Genomic DNA, 22,235 nt, shown 5'->3' with positions numbered 1-22,235 from the left:
ACTACTACTGCTGCTCTTTCTACTACTACAAGTAGTACTACTACTACTATTACTACTACTGCTGCTCCTCCTCCTACTACTACCACTACTACTACTACTACTATTACTACTACTACTACTACTACTACTACTACTATTACTATTACTATTACTATTACTATTACTACTACTACTATTACTATTACTTCTACTACTACTGCTAATAATAATAAAAATAATAATAAGAATAAGAATAAAGTACTTCTACTGCTACTACTCTTGCTACTACTAATTCTACTATCGGTTTCTACAGCCGAACCGATGTCAATGTTTAGGATGTTGAAGCAGACATTCCCAGGCTGCAGGCATATTCTTTAGGGAACGCTGAAGGGCATCATCTAAATCCCCACGGCTTGCATATAGGTAGTCATGGAGATAAAGGGGATGTTTGGAGGTAGACTGTTTGTAGTTTTCAATTAGATACATAGCTCATTAAGTCTTGACATTGGTCCTCAAGAGTTGTAAGTTGCCTTCGTGTGTGGCAAATACATGTACATGTAAACATATACGGACAATCGTAAACATTGACTACAGAAGGACAGAAGATAAAGAATTATGAGTCGTGTATTTCACACGTCACGTGACAAGAGAAGGGTTAACCATTACTTAATGACTGAGTTATTGATATATGCAAACATACCGTACTTTCCATATCAAGATCACTCCATAGACAAACATCGAGTGTTGGGCACCTGTTCTACCCCGGAACGTCCACTGTGAGTCTGGGACACTTCATACACAAACATAGAGCGATGTGACCTGTTCTACCCCGGAACGTCCACTGTGAGTCTGGGACACTTCATACACAAACATAGAGCGATGTGACCTGTTCTACTCCGGAATGTCCACTGTGAGTCTGGGACACTTCACACACAACCATTGAGTGTTGGAGACCTGTTCTACCCCGGAATAAGCTGGGTGCGTGGTTTTGAACAGAAGAAGAAGACGTTTATTCATGAATGAAGGCCCTAAGTTCATTTACAAGGAATAATAGACTATGCACATGCACAAATTTTCTTACAAAAAAACAACAACGTTCATATTGTTTGTACATTTGTATTGACATAGGTAAATGTCTTTTTAAATATATGGACAGGTTTTTAAAAACACAATCATTTTTAGTAGATCGAAGACTGATAAATGTTAGGACAGATGGTTGTACATGGTAGCAAATTTAAATTAAGTTTTCTCTTCCACTTTTATAAAAAGGACAAATTTTAAAAAAATGGTATTCATTTTCTATTTCATAGTAGTTACATTTCATACATAAACTAAACGACGACTCTGGTTGTATTAATCGAGTTTTCTGTACATTTAGAATATGGCTAAAACAACAGAATTTACATAAAAGCTCTAAGAAGATCTCTTTCACATGCTAAAGTAGACATATATTTTTTCTGGTGCGAAAAGTGATTTATAGGGTGAATAAACATCAAGGAGAGAAGAATTGGTGATTTTGTAATGCCAGTTTTGGAATTCTATATCTTTACATCGTTGTTTGAATATAACCATGAAGCATTTCATATCGCCGCAATCCTGAGACAACCACACACATGAACAGTTTTGAACACTTGTTTATCATATCGGATGCATATTTATATAAGATTTATATTGAAAATAACTAAAATGTACAAGACTATTACTCGTCAATTATATATAAAACCACTTCAGCCTTAATGGTCATCGGGGGCTTTATTTACTTATACATACCCTCCCCACCGTCACTGAATGCATTTGTCATTGAATAACCTGACTATGACACAAGTTATCGTACCAAATGAAGGCAGGCATCCTGTGCGTCACGCGAGTAGGCGTCAATGAATGTCCGAGTTTCCTTTTGTAGCTGAACAAGGCGACTGCCATATTTGACTTCCTGTTGAGTCTGTGTCGTGTAAGTAAAATATATCTACACATTTCTTGTGGTTATATTATTATCTTCTTAACATATAGTATGTTGTGCCTCTTGATGAGTGTTTACAGCTGTATGACTTCCTTTATAGATCTTAAAGCATCGGTGTGAACTAAGTTGAATCTAGTGTGTGTGTGGTTATGAGGAGGAATGCAGTGGGTCGGTCAGGTTGGGTGGAGTAGTTTTGGAGAGTATGGACTCAGCGTTGATAAAATGACACTATATGGCCCCAGATATTGCCATGGTCAGTTATGCATGTTAACACATATTTTTAGTTGTATGTTGGCACAACGTTACGTTCATCATTTGCTTAGTCACTTGATACGTGCGAGGTAACGGACCATCCAATACAGGCCATGTTCCGCCATGTATTGTTTAGATAAGTTAGCAATTCGCAAAACAGCATCACTGATGCAAAGGTCGAGCAACTTTATTGCAGACACTAATTTGTAAGTGTTGTACAAGAAGAGATTGAGTGGTGGGAACGGCAGGCCATGTTGTAACATGCTACACAAGCTGGCCACGGCTGGTGCTGAAGTCATTCTATAGGTTGTCATGGCTGCCACTCTGACGTCACCATGCATGAATAGCGCTTCGACATGCCTGTCAAGTGCACGAACTGCAGTGATGTGTTTCTAGAGCGACACAGCAGGGATATTGTGAAGTCGGGTCACTCATGTCATCTGCTTAGTTTTACATTTCCCCTGATTGTTATGCATTGGTGAACGTTCCTCAAACACAGTTTCATACAAAGACACATTGCTATGGTGGGGATCGAAATCTACCACATGCTTGACAGGATATTTCACTGTTAAGACATTTATATCACGGCACGTCAGCTTGATGTAGGAGGAAAATCAACAAGCATGGGTATGGCGCTAAAAAAACCCAGAAACATGATCCCAACGAAATGGGATTCGAACCCGCTATCATAGGTCTCTAGTGTGCCAAAGGGACGCAGCTTTCCACAGCGAAATGCGACAATTTATAATTAGACGACTAGGAACCCGTGCCTACTAAGTTCAATCTCCATTCGCCTACAGTGCATTTCGCCTACAGTGTACATCACCTACAGTCGAGCTGGATATTAGTTCACTTTGCCTACACTGTGAAAATCGCACCCTAAAATTAATTAAGTGTTTTGGATGTTACTACTTTACTCTCTGTTGACAAACCTGTGGGGTGCCTTGAGAGATGTTGTTCATACCATGTACAAATGTCCTCTCAACACCCAGTACAAGAAAGGGGATCTCTGTGGGTTTTCATGAATTATTACTCCCGTGTAGAATCATCAAAATAGTTGTGTTCATAGTCAACCTCTTGTACATCAACCCCTTTTCCCTCAACCATTAACACCTAACACCCAACAGCCAACCACCAGCCCGGAGATACAATGCGAGGGCGATTTACTGATAAGATTGTCTGACATGTAGTTTCGTAGCACTGTATAAGGCTTATTCCATAACATACATAAACATAGTGATGAGTTGGAGCCTCGTTGTTGATACACTTATTGTAAGACTTCAAGAAGCTAACAATAATTGAACAAAATGTAAGATTTTGTATGCACATTATTTTGTATAGTATTGAAGTTTAAAGGGGCAAGGTAATATCCCAGTTCATTGAACCTGTAAGTATGCAACATGGAGAATAATTAACAAAAGCACGACGTTCGATTTGACCAGGACTTCTGACGCAGTATGCAGGAACTTTCAATTTCAGTTAGTTATGTTTTCCATTTATTTTTTAGATCTGTAGCTTAGTCCCAGCGAGATACACACACACCTGACGTCAGAAGATGGCTGCTCCCCACGTTGTCGTCATCCAGAGGAACCACAAGTACCTAAAGGAGAACCTTCAGGTGGACCCTGTGCTGGACGCCTTGTTGGAGGACGATGTCTTCACACAGGCGGACTATGACAGGTGTAGACAGGCTGGGCCGGAGAAATGTGAGAAGCTGTTAGAAATATTAAAGAAGAAGGGACAAGAAGGGTACCGGACACTGTGTGCTGTCCTTGATTCCTCACAGCCGTTCATCAAAAAACGGCTTGATGAAACCTCCATGGAAGCAGGTATGTTAGTAGGGTTATCATATGTGATCACAAGCTGCCAGAACTACCAACAGCAGTTTGACTAGTACTGCTGTAATATAAGCCTGGATATAACATGGAGTTCACAGCCAGAAATTCACAGGGTCACATCTCGTTTCATTCTCTTCCATCCATTAAAACTCATTATAGCTTAAATGGATAGAATTATCTTTGAATCGCCCGCATGTTATCAGAAATGAGCGGGCCACTGTAACTTGATATGCCCTCATATTGCTTGACGGGCCATTATCACGCCCATTGTTAGGTGACGTCATATCATCCACAGACATGTCTAGTTAGTAGCTAATCCAGCAGAAGAAACAAAAAGTCTTCAAACAACGAGTTATATCTCATTTCGTACTATTTTTACTACATGCACAATGTTCTACTCTTCAGGTAGTTCAGACATCGTCTATGTCAACAAGTTCAAGCTGGAAGCTCAGTACAAAAAGGAACTTGGTGACAAAGAGGACCAGATAGCTGAACTGCACTCTGTGAGTAGTCCGAACACAGTTAAAACTTGTCTGCTCGTCATGTTAAGATAACCCTGTATTCAGATGAGATAGATATGTTTGAATTAGTACTGCACATGTATTAGGTATCAGATGTGCAATTTTAGTGAATGTACGCTTCCCGCAACTCTCTTAAACATCAAGTTTATATTACATTTTCCGAGACAAGTGAAACAGACAAGACATGTAATAAGCTGCAGTATCTAGGTGTATTTATATGTAGTGGATGTTCAGGTGATTACTCCTCGTTCACGTCTGTTTTCAGGCAATGGAAAGGCTTGAGGAACAAATAAAACAAAAATACTTGGACAGCGCTGAACGGGAGGAAGCAATGAAAAAGGAAAGAGAGGAACACATAGCACAGCTAGAAAAGCAGAAGGAGGAAGTAGAAACATGTAGGCTGATGTTTGCTTCCTGTTTCAAGTCTAGCTTTTATTTACAACTTTACTTTTACCTATGCTGCAATAAGTTACCATCGACCCGTATAGGATTAGTAGCCACACAATGCCATTGTCACAATGAAACATGCCACATAATTTGAAGTTTGATCAATTCTCTGATGCGATCCTTGTAATCACATTTCAGTGAAAATGCAACTGTCAAAGTCAAACGATGATTTGCAGCAGAGTCAGGCAGAATGTGACGACGTGAAGAAGGTAGGAATGATGTTATCCTGAAGGAGATACATTTAATAACCAAGGCAATAGAAACATTGTTGCACATCTACACATGTAACATAATAAGTACAATCTGAGGCAATGGTACTTGTCATTTCAGAGACTGCATGAAGAACAGGAGGCATACGAGGCCTTGACAGGGGATCCTAGGCCACAGTCCCCAGATAGGGAAGACATTGCAGTGCAGGTCCAACGTACAGGTACATGATATGCATGAAGAAAAGGGACAATCAATCTCACAAGCGTAAATAGTTAGAAACATGATCATAATGAGGTGAGGTGAAATGTGGTTTAGCGTCACGTTCAAGATTATTGCACTTGTAAAGCGACGCATATGCATGTGTTTGTGTGTGGCTGCTTGTACCAGTCCGGAAAAATGCTGATTCTATATTGCTAGCCCATTGAGATACCATGCCGCAGTTTAACATGAATACCCAACTCAGACATAGTCTTTGCCGACCAGTCATTGTTTCAGCCCCTTAATGCTGTCATGGCAGGGTGACAAGTATAAGCTGGTAGCGTATTTTGGTATGACGCTGCCGGGGATCGAACCCCCGACCTTACTCTCTCCGGGCAGACACTCTATCCGCTAGACACATCTTAATGTGTTTTTTTACCCACAGGTGCCATTGACAGAATGTGCCAGTTCTCAACTCAATCCTGCTGTGATGAAAGTCAGCTTTGTCTCCTTCCATGCCTGCATTCTGCCTGCAAACCATGCATTGATCACCACACCGCCCTAGCGAAGCAGAAGTGCCTCCAATGTCCCTGTGGTTGTGAGTTCAACATGGAACAGACTGAAGTAGATCATGTTGGATGCAATGAGGCTGCCTATGCTGCCAACGTTGAGGGGGACAAGAAATGTAACTACATCGAGGGAGATCATGACGCAAAGGCTGAGGTGTACTGTCACGAATGTGATAACCTGCTCTGCTCCGACTGTCATAAACTACATGACGTGCCGAAGCGGAATAGAAACCACATAGTGGAGGAGGTCAATCAGACAGAGAATATCCCCATGAGGCATTGGCTGAAGGAACCTAATTGCACAGACCACCCAAAAAATGAACTCCAGCTGTATGACCACACATGTAAGAAGGCTATCTGTATTGTATGTCTACATGGGGCCCATAGAGATCACAAGAAAGAAGATTTGAATCATGCCCATGAGAAGGCAAAGGGTCAGCTGGAGGAACAGTTGCAGAATCAACGACGTAAACTGAAAGATGTCACAGACAAAATGGCAACTGTCAACAGTCACCAAGATGAACTGGGCGATAAACAGAGAAAGCTGGAACAAGCCATCATTACGGTTTGTAAAAGTGTGGCTGTAAAGTCCCTTCATCGACAGCGAAATCTGAGGGAAGAGGTCAAAATGAGTTTGGAGGCCCCAAATAAAACAGTTCAAGAGACACTTGACACTATACATGACGTCCATACTTCCATTGCATCCACGATAGACTACACACAGAGAACACTGGAATCTACAAGACGAGAGGAGCTCATTACTCTCACTGCTGCAATACTGAAGAAATGTGATGAAAATCTCAAGAGGGAACTTCCAGAAGATGACACAAGAGATACAAAGATCCTCCTTTCCTTTCAAGGCCAGAAAGCCCTGGAGGAACTCATCGATACATTTGGTGGCCTTGTCACCTGTCTCGACTTGGATCATATTCCAGACACACAGCCTACTTATCAAGGTAGGTATATTTAAGAACATTCATGTTTAGATAATACTCAGCAACCCATTGACCAGTTTCTCATTCAACTATTAAGATCTGAGCCTTTGCATAAATGTCTCAGTCAGCTTTATTCATCATACCTACGTCAGTACCAAAGTATGTAATCCAGAATATTGCAGTAACACTTATCCAAACATCGAAATGACTTATCGTCATTCTAAAGTACCATTAATTGCTAATAAAATTTTGAATTTATCTGTTCAATATTTATCTCCAGGTCTGCTTCAACAAATACACCTGCTGACGTTGAGAGAACAAGAAACAAACACGGTAATATGTTGTTTAAAGGGAAATTACATGTATCTTTATAAGTTGAATGCAAATATTGTTGGAATCATATTAGAATATTTGTCTGATGACCGTGGTCGGGAGTTCTATACCAGTTCTATGTTATATAAGAACGTCACGTTACAAACTGATCTTTTTGATGCCAGTGTTGTTGTTTCAGCTACATGAAGGACGATGGCGCCAGCTTGTCAAGATTTTATATCGCATCCCAGGTACAGTATGCTACTATGATGAGGTCGGGAAGAGCAGATTAAATAAATCACTTGGATAATATCATCTCTCAAATCTTAAATGCAAAACATGAACGTATCTTACGCATACATGAATTACTCGAAGTGATACATACATACATACATACATACATACATACATACATACATACATACATACATACATACATACATACATACATACATACATACATACATACATACATACATACATACATAAATACATACATACATACTTACATACATACATACATACATACATACATACATACATACATACATACATACATACATACGTATGTGCGTGCATGTAATACATTCAAACATGCATACGAACGTGCGTGGATGCGTGCGTGCGTGCGTGCGTGCGTGCGTGCGTGCGTGACTGAGTGCGTGTGTGTTAACATTTAGAGTCGGAGATTGCTTTCAAATATGTTTATGTTTGTCTTCCAACAGGAATCAAGGAATCCGACTCTACTGTATCTGGATCACAGGAACTCCAGCCTGCACAGCTGACATCACAAGACGTTTATGAAGTTGTCACCAAAGTACGTGCAATAACCCAATGAGGTTCCGGGTCTGAATAGGTCCCCAGCAACCAATGCTGATTGTAAACAGGCGAATAAATGGATCAGGTGATCAGGCTCGTTGATAGCGTGTCATTGTTCCCCGACGGCGTAGGGCATGGACACATACTATCAATCATTGGTTTGTTTGGCCCTGATACAATTACTTACATGCCGCCACCATATAGATGGAATATTGCTGAGTGCGGTGTTGAACAACAGACACAATGTTTAACAACATACCAATCCTCTCCCTCTGAATTTAAGCTTTGTAGAGTGAAAGGAAATAAGTCGCTGAGTATTAATTGGCCATTCTATAAATTTAGTTACAGCTTGCACTATTATAATCTTTCAAAACCTTTGTTTTCAGTTCATAATTGGATCACTCATGTCCACGGAGACAACTCCACGTGTAATTTGCTTGACAGGTACGTGCCCGACAATTCCATACAATCTGAATAATGTGAATGACAGTGAGTTTGTGACTTGTCAGCAGTATTCTTTAAGTCAAAATAGAGTTACTATCAGTATTTAGGATATCACGAGCTTCTTAAACCTACAGCTCATACATGATCACTATCAGCTATGCATAGCGACAAGGTCATTTGCTCAGATTGTGTAAGAGCTTTACATCACCTCGCATGCCACACAAAACGTATCTAGAGATCAGTCAGATTTTCTGTCCTTTCTACTGTTATTTAAGGGGGAGTTTTCACTGCAGGGAGAATACACCACAAGCGGCGTTAACATCTTTCGCTAAAAAACAGGGGTGTTGGATGTACGTGTATGGGTGTGTGTAAAGCAAGGTATTTCAGGAATAGCCTGACAAACACAAACCTAGACGGCCATAATCTGTAGATATCAGAGATATCTTGCCAATGTGTATGTGTGACAGACATTGCTAATTGAGACATCAAAGACACTAACCCGTCGACTGTTCGTTCGAAAGAAACTGCAAAGTCTTCACCTGGTAACGCCGCTTGTGCAATAGAAGGAAGCACATTTTGTATTGTTGATCTGTTCGTGTTTAACATTTAGGCCAAAGGACGCAATTCTGGATCCGTGAATGATTCGGTTATCTTTAGAATGCCGTTTATATCTTTCATGTCGATTTAATTCATTTTCGATCATGGACTTTTCAAAAAAAGCACGATTGGTAAAACTAATCAAGTTCAATTCAAGTTATACCGAGGGAGTAAAACATCCCTCAGTCGCTGATGAAGAGATCCCGATCGTATCATAATAAACTGTTCCACTTACACGTGGCTGTGTCAGATGAGCATTGCACGGAGTATACACGATATATATCAGCTATGTGTGTTGGTTAAAATGAAAATTATGAAACTACAACATGACTAAACTGTGTGTTTCACTTGTGTGAAAGTGCTTCACCACTGGATGTTTCACTTGTGTAAGGGTGCTTCACCACTGGATGTTTCACTTGTGTGAGGCTGCTTCCCCATTGCGTGTTTCACTTGTGTGAGGTTGCTTCACCATTGTGTGTTTCACTTGTGTGAAGTTGCTTCGCCATTGTGTGTTTCACTTGTGTGCAGGTGCTTCACCACTGTATGTTTCACTTCTGTGAGGGTGCTTCACCATTGTGTGTTTCACTTGTGTAAGGGTGCTTCACCACTGCATGTTTCACTTGATTGAGGGTGCTTCACCATTGTGTGTTTCACTTGTGTAAGGGTGCTTCACCACTGTATTTTTCACTTGTGCAAGGGTGCTTCACCATTGTGTGTTTCACTTGTGTAAGGGTGCTTCACCACTGTATGTTTCACTTGTGCAAGGGTGCTTCACCACAGCATGTTTCACTAGTGTGAGGGTGCTTCACCATTGTGTGTTTCATTTGTGTAAGGGTGCTTCACCATTGTGTATTTCACTAGTGTAAGGATGCTTAACCACTGTATGTTTCACTTGTGTGAGGGTGCCTCACCATTGTTTGTTTCACTAGTGTAAGAGTGCTTCACCATTGGATGTTTTACTAGTGTTAGGATGCGTCACCACTGGATGTTTCACTAGTGTAAGGATGCTTTAACATTGTATGTTTCACTTGTGTAAGGATGCTTCACCACTGTATGTTTCACTAGTGTAAGGATGCTTTACTATTGTGTGTTTCACTTGTGTAAGGGTGTTTCACCCCTGTATGTTTCACTTGTGCAAGGGTGCTTCACCATTGTGTGTTTCACTTGTGTAAGGGTGCTTCACCACTGTATGTTTCACTTGTGCAAGGGTGCTTCACCACAGTATGTTTCACTTGTGTGAGGGTGCTTCACCATTGTGTGTTTCATTTGTGTAAGGGTGCTTCACCATTGTGTATTTCACTAGTGTAAGGATGCTTAACCACTGTATGTTTCACTTGTGTGAGGGTGCCTCACCATTGTTTGTTTCACTAGTGTAAGAGTGCTTCACCATTGGATGTTTTACTAGTGTTAGGATGCGTCACCACTGGATGTTTCACTAGTGTAAGGATGCTTTAACATTGTATGTTTCACTTGTGTAAGGATGCTTCACCACTGTATGTTTCACTAGTGTAAGGATGCTTTACTATTGTGTGTTTCACTTGTGTAAGGGTGCTTCACCACTGTATGTTTCACTTGTGTGAGGGTGCTTCACCAGTTTGTGTTTCACTTGTGTAAGGTGCTTCACTATTGTGTATTTCACTTGTGTAAGGGTGCTACACCACTGTATTTTAAACTTGTGTAAAGGTGCTTCACCACTGGATGTTTCACTTGTATGAGGGTGCTTCACCAGTGTGTGTTTCACTTGTGTGAGGGGCTTCACCATTGTCTGTTTCACTTGTTTGAGGGTGCTTCACCATTTTGTGTTTCACTTGTGTAAGGTGCTTCACCATTGTTTGTTTCATTTATGTAAGGGTGCTTCACCACTGTATGTTTCACTTGTGTGAGGGTGCTTCACCATTTTGTGTTTCACTAGTTTAGGGTGCTTCACCACTGGATGTTTCACTTGTGTGAGGGTGCTTCACCATTGTGTGTTTCACTTGTGTGTGGGTGCTTCATCATTGGATGGGGGCGGTCGAGTAGCCTAGTGGTTAAAGTGTTCGCTCGTTAAGCCGAAGACCCGGGTTCGATTCCTAACATGGGTACAATGTGTGAAGCCCATTTCTGGTGTCCCCCGCTGTGATATTGCTGGAATATTGCTAAATGCTGTGTAAAACCTTACTCACTCACCATTGTGTGTTTCACCTGTGTAAGGTGCTTAATCATTGTGTGTTTCACTTGTGTAAGGGTGCTTCACCATTGTGTGTTTCACTTGTGTGAGGGTGCTTCACCATTGTGTGTTTCACTTGTGTAAGGGTGCATCACCACTGTATGTTTCACTTGTGCAAAGGTGCTTCACTATTGTATGTTTCACTTGTTTGAGGGTGCTTCACCATTTTGTGTTTCACTTGTGTAAGGTGCTTCACCATTGTTTGTTTCATTTATGTAAGGGTGCTTCACCACTGTATGTTTCACTTGTGTGAGGGTGCTTCACCATTGTGTGTTTCACTAGTTTAGGGTGCTTCACCACTGGATGTTTCACTTGTGTGAGGGTGCTTCACCATTGTGTGTTTCACTTGTGTGTGGGTGCTTCATCATTGGATGGGGGCGGTCGAGTAGCCTAGTGGTTAAAGTGTTCGCTCGTTAAGCCGAAGACCCGGGTTCGATTCCTAACATGGGTACAATGTGTGAAGCCCATTTCTGGTGTTCCCCGCTGTGATATTGCTGGAATATTGCTAAATGCTGTGTAAAACCTTACTCACTCACTCACCATTGTGTGTTTCACCTGTGTAAGGTGCTTTATCATTGTGTGTTTCACTTGTGTAAGGGTGCTTCACCATTGTGTGTTTCACTTGTGTGAGGGTGCTTCACCATTGTGTGTTTCACTTGTGTAAGGGTGCATCACCACTGTATGTTTCACTTGTGCAAAGGTGCTTCACCATTGTATGTTTCACTTGTGTAAGGGTGCTTCACCATTGTGTGTTTCACTTGTGCAAGGGTGCTTCACCATTGTGTGTTTCACTTGTGTAAGGGTGCATCACCACTGTATGTTTCACTTGTGCAAAGGTGCTTCACCATTGTATGTTTCACTTGTGTAAGGGAGCTTCACCACTGTGTGTTTCACTTGTGTGAGGGTGCCTCACCATTGTGTGTTTCACTTGTGTAAGGGTGCTTCACCACTGTATGTTTCACTTGTGTGAGGGTGCTTCACCATTGTATGTTTCACTTTTGTAACGTTGCTTCACCACTGTATGTTTCACTTTTGTGAGGGTGCATTCATCATTGTGTGTTTCACTTAAGTAAGGGTGATTCACCACTGTATGTTTCACTTGTGTGAGGGTGCATTCACCATTGTGTGTTTCACTAGTGTAAGGGTGTTTCACCACTGCATGTTTCCCTTGTATGAGGGTGCTTCACCATTGTGTGTTTCACTTGTGTAAGGGTGCTTCACCACTGTATGTTTCACTTGTGTGAGGGTGTTTCACCATTGTGTGTTTCACTTGTGTAAGGGTACTTCACCAATGTATGTTTCACTTGTGTGAGGGTGCTTCACCATTGTGTGTTTCACTTGTGTAAGGTGCTTCACCATTGTGTGTTTCACTTGTGTAAGGGTGCATCACCACTGTATGTTTCACTTTTGTGAGGGTGCTTCACCATTGTGTGTTTCACTTGTGTAAGGGTGGTTCACCACTGTATGTTTCACTTTTGTGAGGGTGCTTCACCATTGTGTGTTTCACTAGTGTAAGGGTGCTTCACCACTGCATGTTTCACTTGTGTGAGGGTGCTTCACCATTTTGTGTTTCACTTTTGTGAGGGTGCTTCACCATTGGATGGGGGCGGTCGAGTAGCCTAGTGGTTGAGCCTAGCTGGTTAAGCCGAAGACCCGGGTTTGATTCCCGACATGGGTACAATGTGTGAAGCCCATTTCTGGTGTCCCCCGCGGTGATATTGCTGGAATATTGCTAAACGCGGTGTAAAACCTTACTCATTCACTCACCATTGGATGTTTCACTAGTGTAAGGATGCTTTACCATTGTGTGTTTCACTTGTGTAAGGGTGCTTCACCACTGTATGTTTCACTTGTGTGAGGGTGCTTCACAATTGTGTGTTTCACTTGTGTAAGGTGCTTCACCATCGTGTTTTACTTGTGTAAGGGTGCTTCACCACTGTATGTTTCTCTTTTTTGAGGGTGCATTCACCATTGTTTGTTTCACTTGTGTAAGGGTGCTTCACCATTGTATGTTTCACTTCTGTGAGGGTGCATTTACCATTATGTGTTTCACTTGTGTAAGGTGCTTCACCACTGCATGTTTCACTTGATTGAGGGTGCTTCACCAGTGTGTGTTTCACTTTGTAAGGGTGCTTCACCGCTGTATGTTTCATTTGTGTAAGGGTGCTTCACCATTGTATGTTTCACTTGTGTAAGGGTGCTTCACCATTGTGTGTTTCACTTGTGTGAGGGTGCTTCACCATTGTGTGTTTCACTTGTGTAAGGGTGCTTCACCACTGTATGTTTCACTTGTGTGAGGGTGCCTCACCATTGTGTGTTTCACTTGTATAAGGGTGCTTCACCACTGTATGTTTCACTTGCGTGAGGGTGCATTCACCATTGTGTGTTTCACTTGTGTAAGGGTGCATTCACCACTGCATGTTTCACTTGATTGAGGGTGCTTCACCATTGTGTTTTTCACTTGTGTAAGGGTGCTTTACCACTGTATGTTTCACTTGTGCAAGGGTGCTTCACCACTGTATGTTTCACTTGTGTAAGGGTGCTTCACCACTACATGTTTCACTTGTGTGAGGGTGCTTCACCATTTTGTGTTTCACTTGTGTAAGGGTGCTTCACCAATGTATGTTTCACTTGTGTAAGGGAGCTTCACCACCGTATGTTTCACTTGTGTGAGGGTGCTTCACCACTGTGTGTTTCACTTTTGTAAGGGCGTTTCACCACTGGATGTTTCACTTGTGTGAGGGTGCTTCACCATTGTGTGTTTCACTTGTGTGAGCGTGCTTCACCACTGTGTGTTTCACTTGTGTGAGGGTGCTTCACCTGTGTGTGGGACACGATTGACCCAGTCCTCTAAGGCGAACAATTGGCCGTGAAGACTAACATCACTTCTCATGGCTCTTCCCAACCAAACTGACACACCATGATGGAACTGGAACACTGTTTTATAATTTTGTAAAACACACCTCACAGATTCACCGTCTGCAAGCTGTGCAGGTCAACTGTGAAAATAAACCATATTCACATTTCATCAGAAACAAATGCGCCAAAATTGTGTTTTAAACTTAAACTATACTTTTACAGGCTCTTTCTGTCCAATGGACATCCTCAGAGAGGGCAGCAGTGTCAAATACATCATCTGTAAGTATATTGTACTCTTTGTAACATGCTTTAGTGAAACTCAACCTGACTCACCGTGTGTCATTATGCACTGACGTTAAGGAATGTTACTTTCCGCCACTGGTGTCTGGTCAGACTTGTATATTAACAGACCACTGTAGGGAGCCGGAACACTGCTCAAACAGACGTAGAACAACCCATTATATGCGACGTATATAGTGAGTTAATGAGTAGATATTAAATCACCTTTGGCAGTATTCCAGCTATACCACAGCTGGAGACACCAAAAATGGGCTTGTACCCTTGTCTGGAATCGAACTGATGTTTTTGGCCTGTCAGGCGCTTTAACCACCAGGCTACTTCCAACAGTTTATAATATCCAGTATTTCACTTGCCTGGAGCATCTCAGTTGTTTTCAGTGGACGCATTTTTGTAGAGGTGTTGATTTCCGAGTGTTGACATTACAACGTTCGGTTGTTCTCCAGATGTTTTTAGTATGCCGGCATTGATTCTTAATACCTCCCGTCGTAGTGACATGGATAATATTTACAGACGAGTCCTACGCTAAGCTTATGCATATGTTGTGAAACGTAAAACCTAATCATTCCACAACAAACTGAAACAAAGTCGATTCAGTAATTCACGTAAGAACTATGACATTGTAGATTTCAGTTTATCAGTTCACCTGACGGAGTAATTCCCCCTTGTCGAACCCTGTTACTAAGGACGTTGCTAAGGCGTTTATTTCATTGGTAACAATCATTACGGTAAAACATTCTTTTTGCGTTCGGGTTAACGTTCCTCTTCAATACTGTTTCTGAATGAAACTTTTAGACAAATTGTTGTAATGTTGCACTTGATATTTTGTGGAGACATTTATTTCATTTTAGAATCTGATAGAAAACTATGCTTGTCGTAAGAGGCGACGTGCCCGACATGGTTGATGAATGAATTATTGAATTTCTTTGTTTCTTTGGCTGGTAACAATTCACATCCATAAAAGCTTGTAGATAAAATCATTCTATTCCATATATTGACACGTGCAACTGGGTGGAGGTCTGAATCGTTAAGGCCGAGTGATCGTAGTGAATTAACACATTTTCTTTCTTTTAAGCAACACGTCATGATTCTTTCTTTACACGATAAATTTCTGTTTATGATTATTCCGCCATATTTGACTATATCCGAGTGCGGCATTAAACAACATACAAAACAAAATCAGCAGAAATCTTAATTCACGTTTCACTTTAATATCATTGCAATATCACTTTAGACCGCGCCACAACACGTGAATGGCAATGATTGTAAAGGTTTATAAGTATTAACAAACTCATGTATTGTGATATACATGCTTATCGTAAGTGTGCATATGTGTGTGATACTGATGATGAAGGCCGTGCATGTTGCTATGGCAGCGATACTCGTCTGGCGCAATGAGAATATCATCATGTTTAATGCCTCTTAATAACTTGGGGCACTTGTAGTCAAGTGGGTAATGCGTTCGCTCGTCACGTCTAAGGATTGGGTTCGATTCCTCAGATGGGTACAATGTGTAAGGCCCATTTCGGATGTCACCAACCGTGAAATTGTTGGAATATTGCTAAAGGCGGCGTAAAACCCTACTCACTCACTCACTCACTCACTCTTAATCACGACGTTTTCGAATTCTGTCTTGAAAACAGTGGCGTCAGTGGTCAATATGAGAAAGAACATTTCTGAATCTGACTTCTAACGAGAATTATCGCTCGGATAAATGAATAAATATTTGGAGGTTGTATTGCAAATCAAAAGTGATCAACTTATCTTGTGTTGATCTGACCAAGGAGTACATTTCTGTATAACTTAAAGGTATGAATTTCACCCCTACTCCATTGAAACAGGATTTACATGAACTAGAAACAGATGTGTCTGATTTTTGTAGAAAATTGAGCTTACTAAATCATTTTGATATTGATACTTCATTAGTTAGAAACAAAAACACCTTCACTCCAATACCTGATAGTAACAAAGTGTAAGACAATGTTATTAACCGCCTCAAAGATTTAACCTTTACTGTAAACCCTCAAAGAGATAAATCAAACATAACAAAACATGAACGAGCGATTATCAAACGATTCAATTGTTATTAAAGAAGCTGGTAAGGGAGGCGCTATAATAATCTTGGACAGCAATTATTACCAAGAACTCTCATTGGAAATGTTAAAAGACGAATCTTGTTACAGAAAGCTTTCAGACAGTTCGGAAAAATCTGTATTACTTAATCTTAAAAGATTAGTATATTCACATTCTCAATGCCTTACTAAAAACGAAGAGGATTATTTAAGTAATTTTGGATCGAAAGAAAGTAACTTTTGTGGCCGCCCTAAAGTTCATAAGAGCGCACAGATCCAAGAAAAATGTCGAACATTGAATTCTGCTTATGTCAAAATACCCCCCGTAAATGATTTAAAATTACAGCCAATAATTGCAGGACCCAAATGTCGCATACACAGAATCAGTTGAAATTAACAGTTAAACATGTCAAGAGCTACATATCAGATACCATTGATTTTCTGAACCAACTTCCCGCCTCAGTCGAAAATGGAACAAAGTTGGTCAGTTTTGATGTAGTTAGTTTATATTCAAACATTCCCATGATCTCGGCACAGAAGCTATTGAATACTTGATAAATAAACACCGTTCGGAAATCCGAGAAGTCATTTTCGTTATCGATAGTATTAAATTTATTTTAAACAATAACACTTTTAATTTTGATGGTTCGCATTACAAACAAATTAAAGGCACATCAAGGGAAACAAAAATGGCCCCTACTTATACAACCCTTGTAGTTGGTTATTTAGAGGAAAAACTACTCAAAAAGTGATGAAAACTTTGGCATTGAATTTGGACAGGGATTTCAAGATAAATGGAAAAGATTTTTAGATGATTGTTTTGTTCTGTTGAATCGGAATGAAGAGTTTGATAGATATTTTACAGACACTCCATCCAGGTTTAATCTTTACGTTAGAGATGAGCGATAACAATATATCGTCTCTAGATGTAATGGTTACAATTTTAAACAATAACATTGAAACAGATGTATATTACACACCAACCGATTCCAAGCAATACCTCAATAACAATTCGTGTCACCCCCTCATACTAAAAACAGGGCGTAGAATCTGTGTGATAGTATCTACTTCAGATCGTGCACAATGTAGACTCGATGAACTGAGCGAGTCACTATTAGAAAGAAACTACTCTAGAAACATAGTAAAATAGTAGAAGACGCAATAAACAAGGCTAAATCACAAAACCGCTGTGATCTTTTAAAACCTAAAGATAAACCTAACGAGAGTGTTCTCCCTTTAGTTACAACCTTGAATCAGAAAGGGGACAACCTAAGAGCGAGAGTGAGGGTCCACCGACAACAAAAAAGGGACCCCTCTTGCCGGTGTATCCCACTCAGTCAACACATCGATCAGTGTGTCGGGAATACAACACACAATTTTGTGATATTCCCGTTTTACAAATGTGACAATAATGCACTGAGAAAGATAAAAGAAAGTTATTTTATTATTACTTTCAAACCTAAATTAAATGGCCTGTAATAATTGAATTATTTTATACAGTTACATGTATTGTACATTTTACTGCCGCTACAATACTTACACAACGGCAAATTAGTCAGTGATCATTTAGCATTGTTGACTTGTCTATCCGCAGTATAATATAGGCTTTTGCTCAATGTAGATCGTTGTTATTTATATATTGTTTAGTTATTTTATGTTTAATGTCTGTGGGAACAGTTATAAAAGTGGGTGCATTAAATACTGAGAATGTATTACATTACATCCTTGACAACATCTTTAATAATTGTCATGTGACAACAAACTACATCGTGTCCCAGTCACAACACATGACGCGACATCCTCCCGTCCAGCGAGTTTGCTGAAACTGTGGCCAGTGACTGAAGCGGACGTAGAAGTTACCTGTTCACACTGTGTCTGTCGAACACTCAAGTGTAAAAAAATCGTCCACCAACAGTTTTTTCTGTCTTATTGTTTACAAAATTGTACAAGAAGAGTTTAGAATTGCCATGATAATAGTTTTATCGTGAAATAATGTGGAAACACTTGTATATTTAGGCCGTTGTCATCTATTTCTGATTGCTGACACAAACCAGCTCAACTACAACTTTGTAAAAAAGTGTTTAAAACAGCATTCATTTGTTTACAAATGCACACAAAAATGTATGAAAAGCATTTTGAATACCCACTCAAATAATTTCACAGCGTTATTGCTACTATTTAGGGCATTGTTATGTTGAAATTCACAGACAGACGAACATGGCAGCCGATCTTTCAGTGCGGTGTTTTGTAAACATTGAAACGAGGTTCACAATAAAATGACCAATTTCTTATCTGGAGTCAGGAAATTTGGTAAACAGTAAACAAAATGTATATTTCCAGGTCCTAAACTACAACTGGACGCTGCTCGAGCCAACACAGACTGCTGCCACGTAACTACAGACGGTGAGCTGGTCAACCCGCCGCCCGCCACACGACACAGAGGCAGCGGCAGGTTACGGAGATACCGCGGCACCTGTAGTTCCACCCCCATCCCCCTTCCTCCACCCCCCTCTAATGTCACCCCTGCCCCACACACACCACGATACTGGGAGACCCACTCCAGGGTGGGTGTGGTGGGTGGATTGTTGATGTGGCCTGTTGTCCTGGAGATGGGTGTGGGGGAGGAGAGCCAGATGGACAGTGAGTGGTATGTTTGTGTACAGCGCCGCTCCTGGTGTGTCCGTGTATGGAGATGTGGCACACACCAGGGGGGTCTCTGTACCTGGGTGTGTCAGCCGGGGAAGCGGGGGAAGTGTTACAGAAACACAATGTCTGACACACCCGGCACACAGGCCACCCTCCACTATGGCGTTGTGCTGGATGTGGGGAGGGGGAGACTCGGCTTCATCGATCTTGACAGGGAGATTGTTTTGGCCAAGTTGGATGTTGAGTGGAGGGAGTCTCTTCTCCCCATGTTTGGTGTTGGGGAGCCAGATGTCTACACAGTCAACATGAAGGTGGTCAGCGGGATGGACATCACCATGACTGACTCCAAGAAGTCACTTATTTATAACGCCCTCTCATAGGAAATAAAATAAACATGACATTGTGTAAACTTGTTAGTGTGACATATTTGTTTTAACTGTCAAATGTAATGTGATTGTATTTATTTAGGCAGACATAGAAGTTGCCTGTCTGTGTTGTTTGTTATGTACAAGAATGTAACAAGGTTAGCTAAATATGTTGTTTTCTACTTGACTGGTTTCTGTGGTGTATTAGAAACATTTTGCATCCTCACATGAGTATTGTTATGATTATTAATCTGCGGTAATCGATCAGTTTATCACACATTTCCTACATTGCTAGAGATAACATGCCAAACAAATGAGTGCACAAACTCACCAAAAGTTGTTACAAATCATGAATTTGTTGACATGGTCCGTTTCTTCTCTGTAATATAATTGTTTTAAATCCCCACATGATTAGTGTTGTGCTGAAAGTATTGCAGTTGTGCCGCCACATTGCCACATTTGATGTCAGTGAAGAAATGGGATGAGAGTGATTGAAGCGGACATAGAATGTACCGGTGTACCTGTGACGTGTGCACAGAAATGTTACAAAGTTCACTGAATATTTTGTTCCTCTATTCTCATGTGTTTGCTGTGGGGGGGAAACACTTAAAATACCCACAGTAGTGTTTGTTTAATTATCTGCTCTGATTATGTCAAATATAGTGTGGACATAAGGTAGCACACAGTGCTGTGCACAGCGAGAAGGCACAAGTCAGGTGAAGTGAAGCAACGTCGTTCGCAGAGAAGATTGTTGGGCGGGTGACCGTGTTTGGCAGCTTGGCTTCTGAGATATTCTAGGGCTTCTGTCTGGCCCCACACTGAAGCACATGTAATTTAAGACACGTGGTGTCTCCTTGGGCAAGTGACTTAGTTCGAAATGTGCCTCTGTTCACCCAGCAGTACCCGAGAGGATGAGATGGTAATGTGGCTGTTAACCTTCCAGCGCCTCACGGGCAGGTTGGGTTGTATACTCCCCAGGGAGGTGAGAATGAAAAAAGTGCACACTTTTTCATTGATCGGGGTAATAATGTTATCGCTTGAGCATACATCTTGTGTAAGGAGTTTAGCGCATTATATAAGTACACATTATTATTATTATTATTATTATTATTATTAGATTTGGATTTAGCCCCTGTTTTGCTGACGAGATATCTTTCCGAAGCACATTTTTATCAGTTTTGAAACTTGAAAGTTGTGCGAGAACTGTGTTCGTGCGGCACTGGATCTACCTCTAACTATCAGAGACGCAGAATGTACAATTTATTGTCATGTGGTATAATATTAATTCCAGCTATAAAATGTCTCCAGCACACAACAAAGTTTGCCACTTCAGTCGCTCACCTGTTGAAGCGTATTTGTGTCACAGTCTAAACAAACTATCATACTTTTGTCAACCTAGATGATACTTTCATCTACGATTGTGAGGGGCACGGGTGGCCCAATCGTCTAAGGCGGCGCGATTCGCTGCGCAGGGCACGTCAGAAACCTATGATTGTGGGTTCGAATCACTGTTGGCCCCGAGTATGTTGCTAAGTTTGGCAGCACCATACCCGTGTTCGTGAGTTTCACCGAAGTGGTGAACGCCTTAGACCTCCATCACTTCGGGCTTCCCTCCCACATTAAGCTGACACGCCGTGACATAACTGGAATACCGTTAAAAGCGGCGTTAAACTCAACTCACTCACTCCACGTTTGCGATATCATAATCGTGCGTATCGTTACGTGATACCGTCCTGTGAAGTTGTTGGATACCAGATTATGCAAACATTTATTTTTTTAATAAAGTAATTACTTAATTATTGTTTATTCAATTAAATGTTTGGGAGCATGTTGGTTGTTTATTTGGCCTTTTCCATATTTTTACCACATAATGAGATCATTTCAAACTGACAAACTATCAGCGCTTAAAACTGCAGAATTGAACCTTCAGTGCTTCATAGGATGATGATGGCGAGTATTGGTTTGATACAGTTTTTACAGTTTGAGTGATTCTCCCCCTTCATATTCACGTTTTACCCGTTAAACCTAACTTCCGTAATGGAGAAATCATGCGAATCGTCATATTCGAGTGACTTCTCCGTTCGAACTCATGTTATGGTTGATATATAATTTCATTAAGATTTTGCATATATAATGACCTATAGTTTTTGCGGGGTAGAACAGGTCTTCAGCAACTCACGCTTGCCGTAAAAAGCGACTATGTTTGTCGTAAGAGGCGACTAACGGGATTGGGTGGTCAGGCTCGCTGACTTGGCTGATGCATGTCATCGATCCCAGTTGCGTAGATCGATGCTAATAATATTAATCACTGGATTGTCTGGTTCAGATTCGATTATTTACAGAACGGCATCATACAGCTGGAATATTGCTGAGTGCGGCGTTAATTACAAACCAACTAACCAACTAAATATAATTTCACTAAGATTTTGCATAATGACCTATAGTTGTTTGTTTGTTTGTAGTTTGGAGGAAATTTTCTACTTCAGTAACTTCAGTAACTTCGACACATTTAAATGAAGACTTGCTGTAATTGATAGTTAGATATACCTCTATAAAGACATATCCAGATTGAAAGTCAAACAAATCGGTTGTATATAACTGACCCGGAACTAGTGTCCATTACTCAATAAAATATTGTTACAAAATTCGATAATTCGATAGCGGATGACACTTTCTTCTACGTAGATTATAGTATCGTATACGTTGACG

The 22,235-nt window shown here is 40.8% G+C and overlaps 1 protein-coding gene across 1 annotated transcript; it reads left to right on the top strand.

Moving 5' to 3' along the window:
* Nucleotides 1-1,890: 1,890 nt before the first annotated feature.
* On the top strand, nt 1,891-21,282 carry LOC139448053 (E3 ubiquitin-protein ligase Midline-1-like). Its single transcript, XM_071229558.1, has 13 exons — nt 1,891-1,930; nt 3,699-4,020; nt 4,435-4,532; nt 4,816-4,945; nt 5,136-5,206; nt 5,328-5,427; nt 5,851-6,930; nt 7,190-7,242; nt 7,421-7,472; nt 7,947-8,038; nt 8,427-8,484; nt 14,369-14,425; nt 18,856-21,282. The coding sequence occupies exons 2-13, from the start codon at nt 3,747-3,749 to the stop codon at nt 19,539-19,541; spliced, it is 2,751 nt and encodes a 916-aa protein (XP_071085659.1). The 5' UTR covers nt 1,891-1,930; nt 3,699-3,746; the 3' UTR covers nt 19,542-21,282.
* The last annotated feature ends 953 nt before the right edge of the window (nt 21,283-22,235 follow it).

The sequence above is a fragment of the Haliotis cracherodii genome, unplaced genomic scaffold (genome assembly GCF_022045235.1).
Source record: "Haliotis cracherodii isolate W230 unplaced genomic scaffold, xgHalCrac1.p SCAF_7, whole genome shotgun sequence".
NCBI lineage: Eukaryota > Metazoa > Mollusca > Gastropoda > Lepetellida > Haliotidae > Haliotis > Haliotis cracherodii.
The sequence above is the reverse complement of the archived record's forward strand: the minus strand, read 5'-3'. Positions and strand labels throughout refer to the sequence as shown.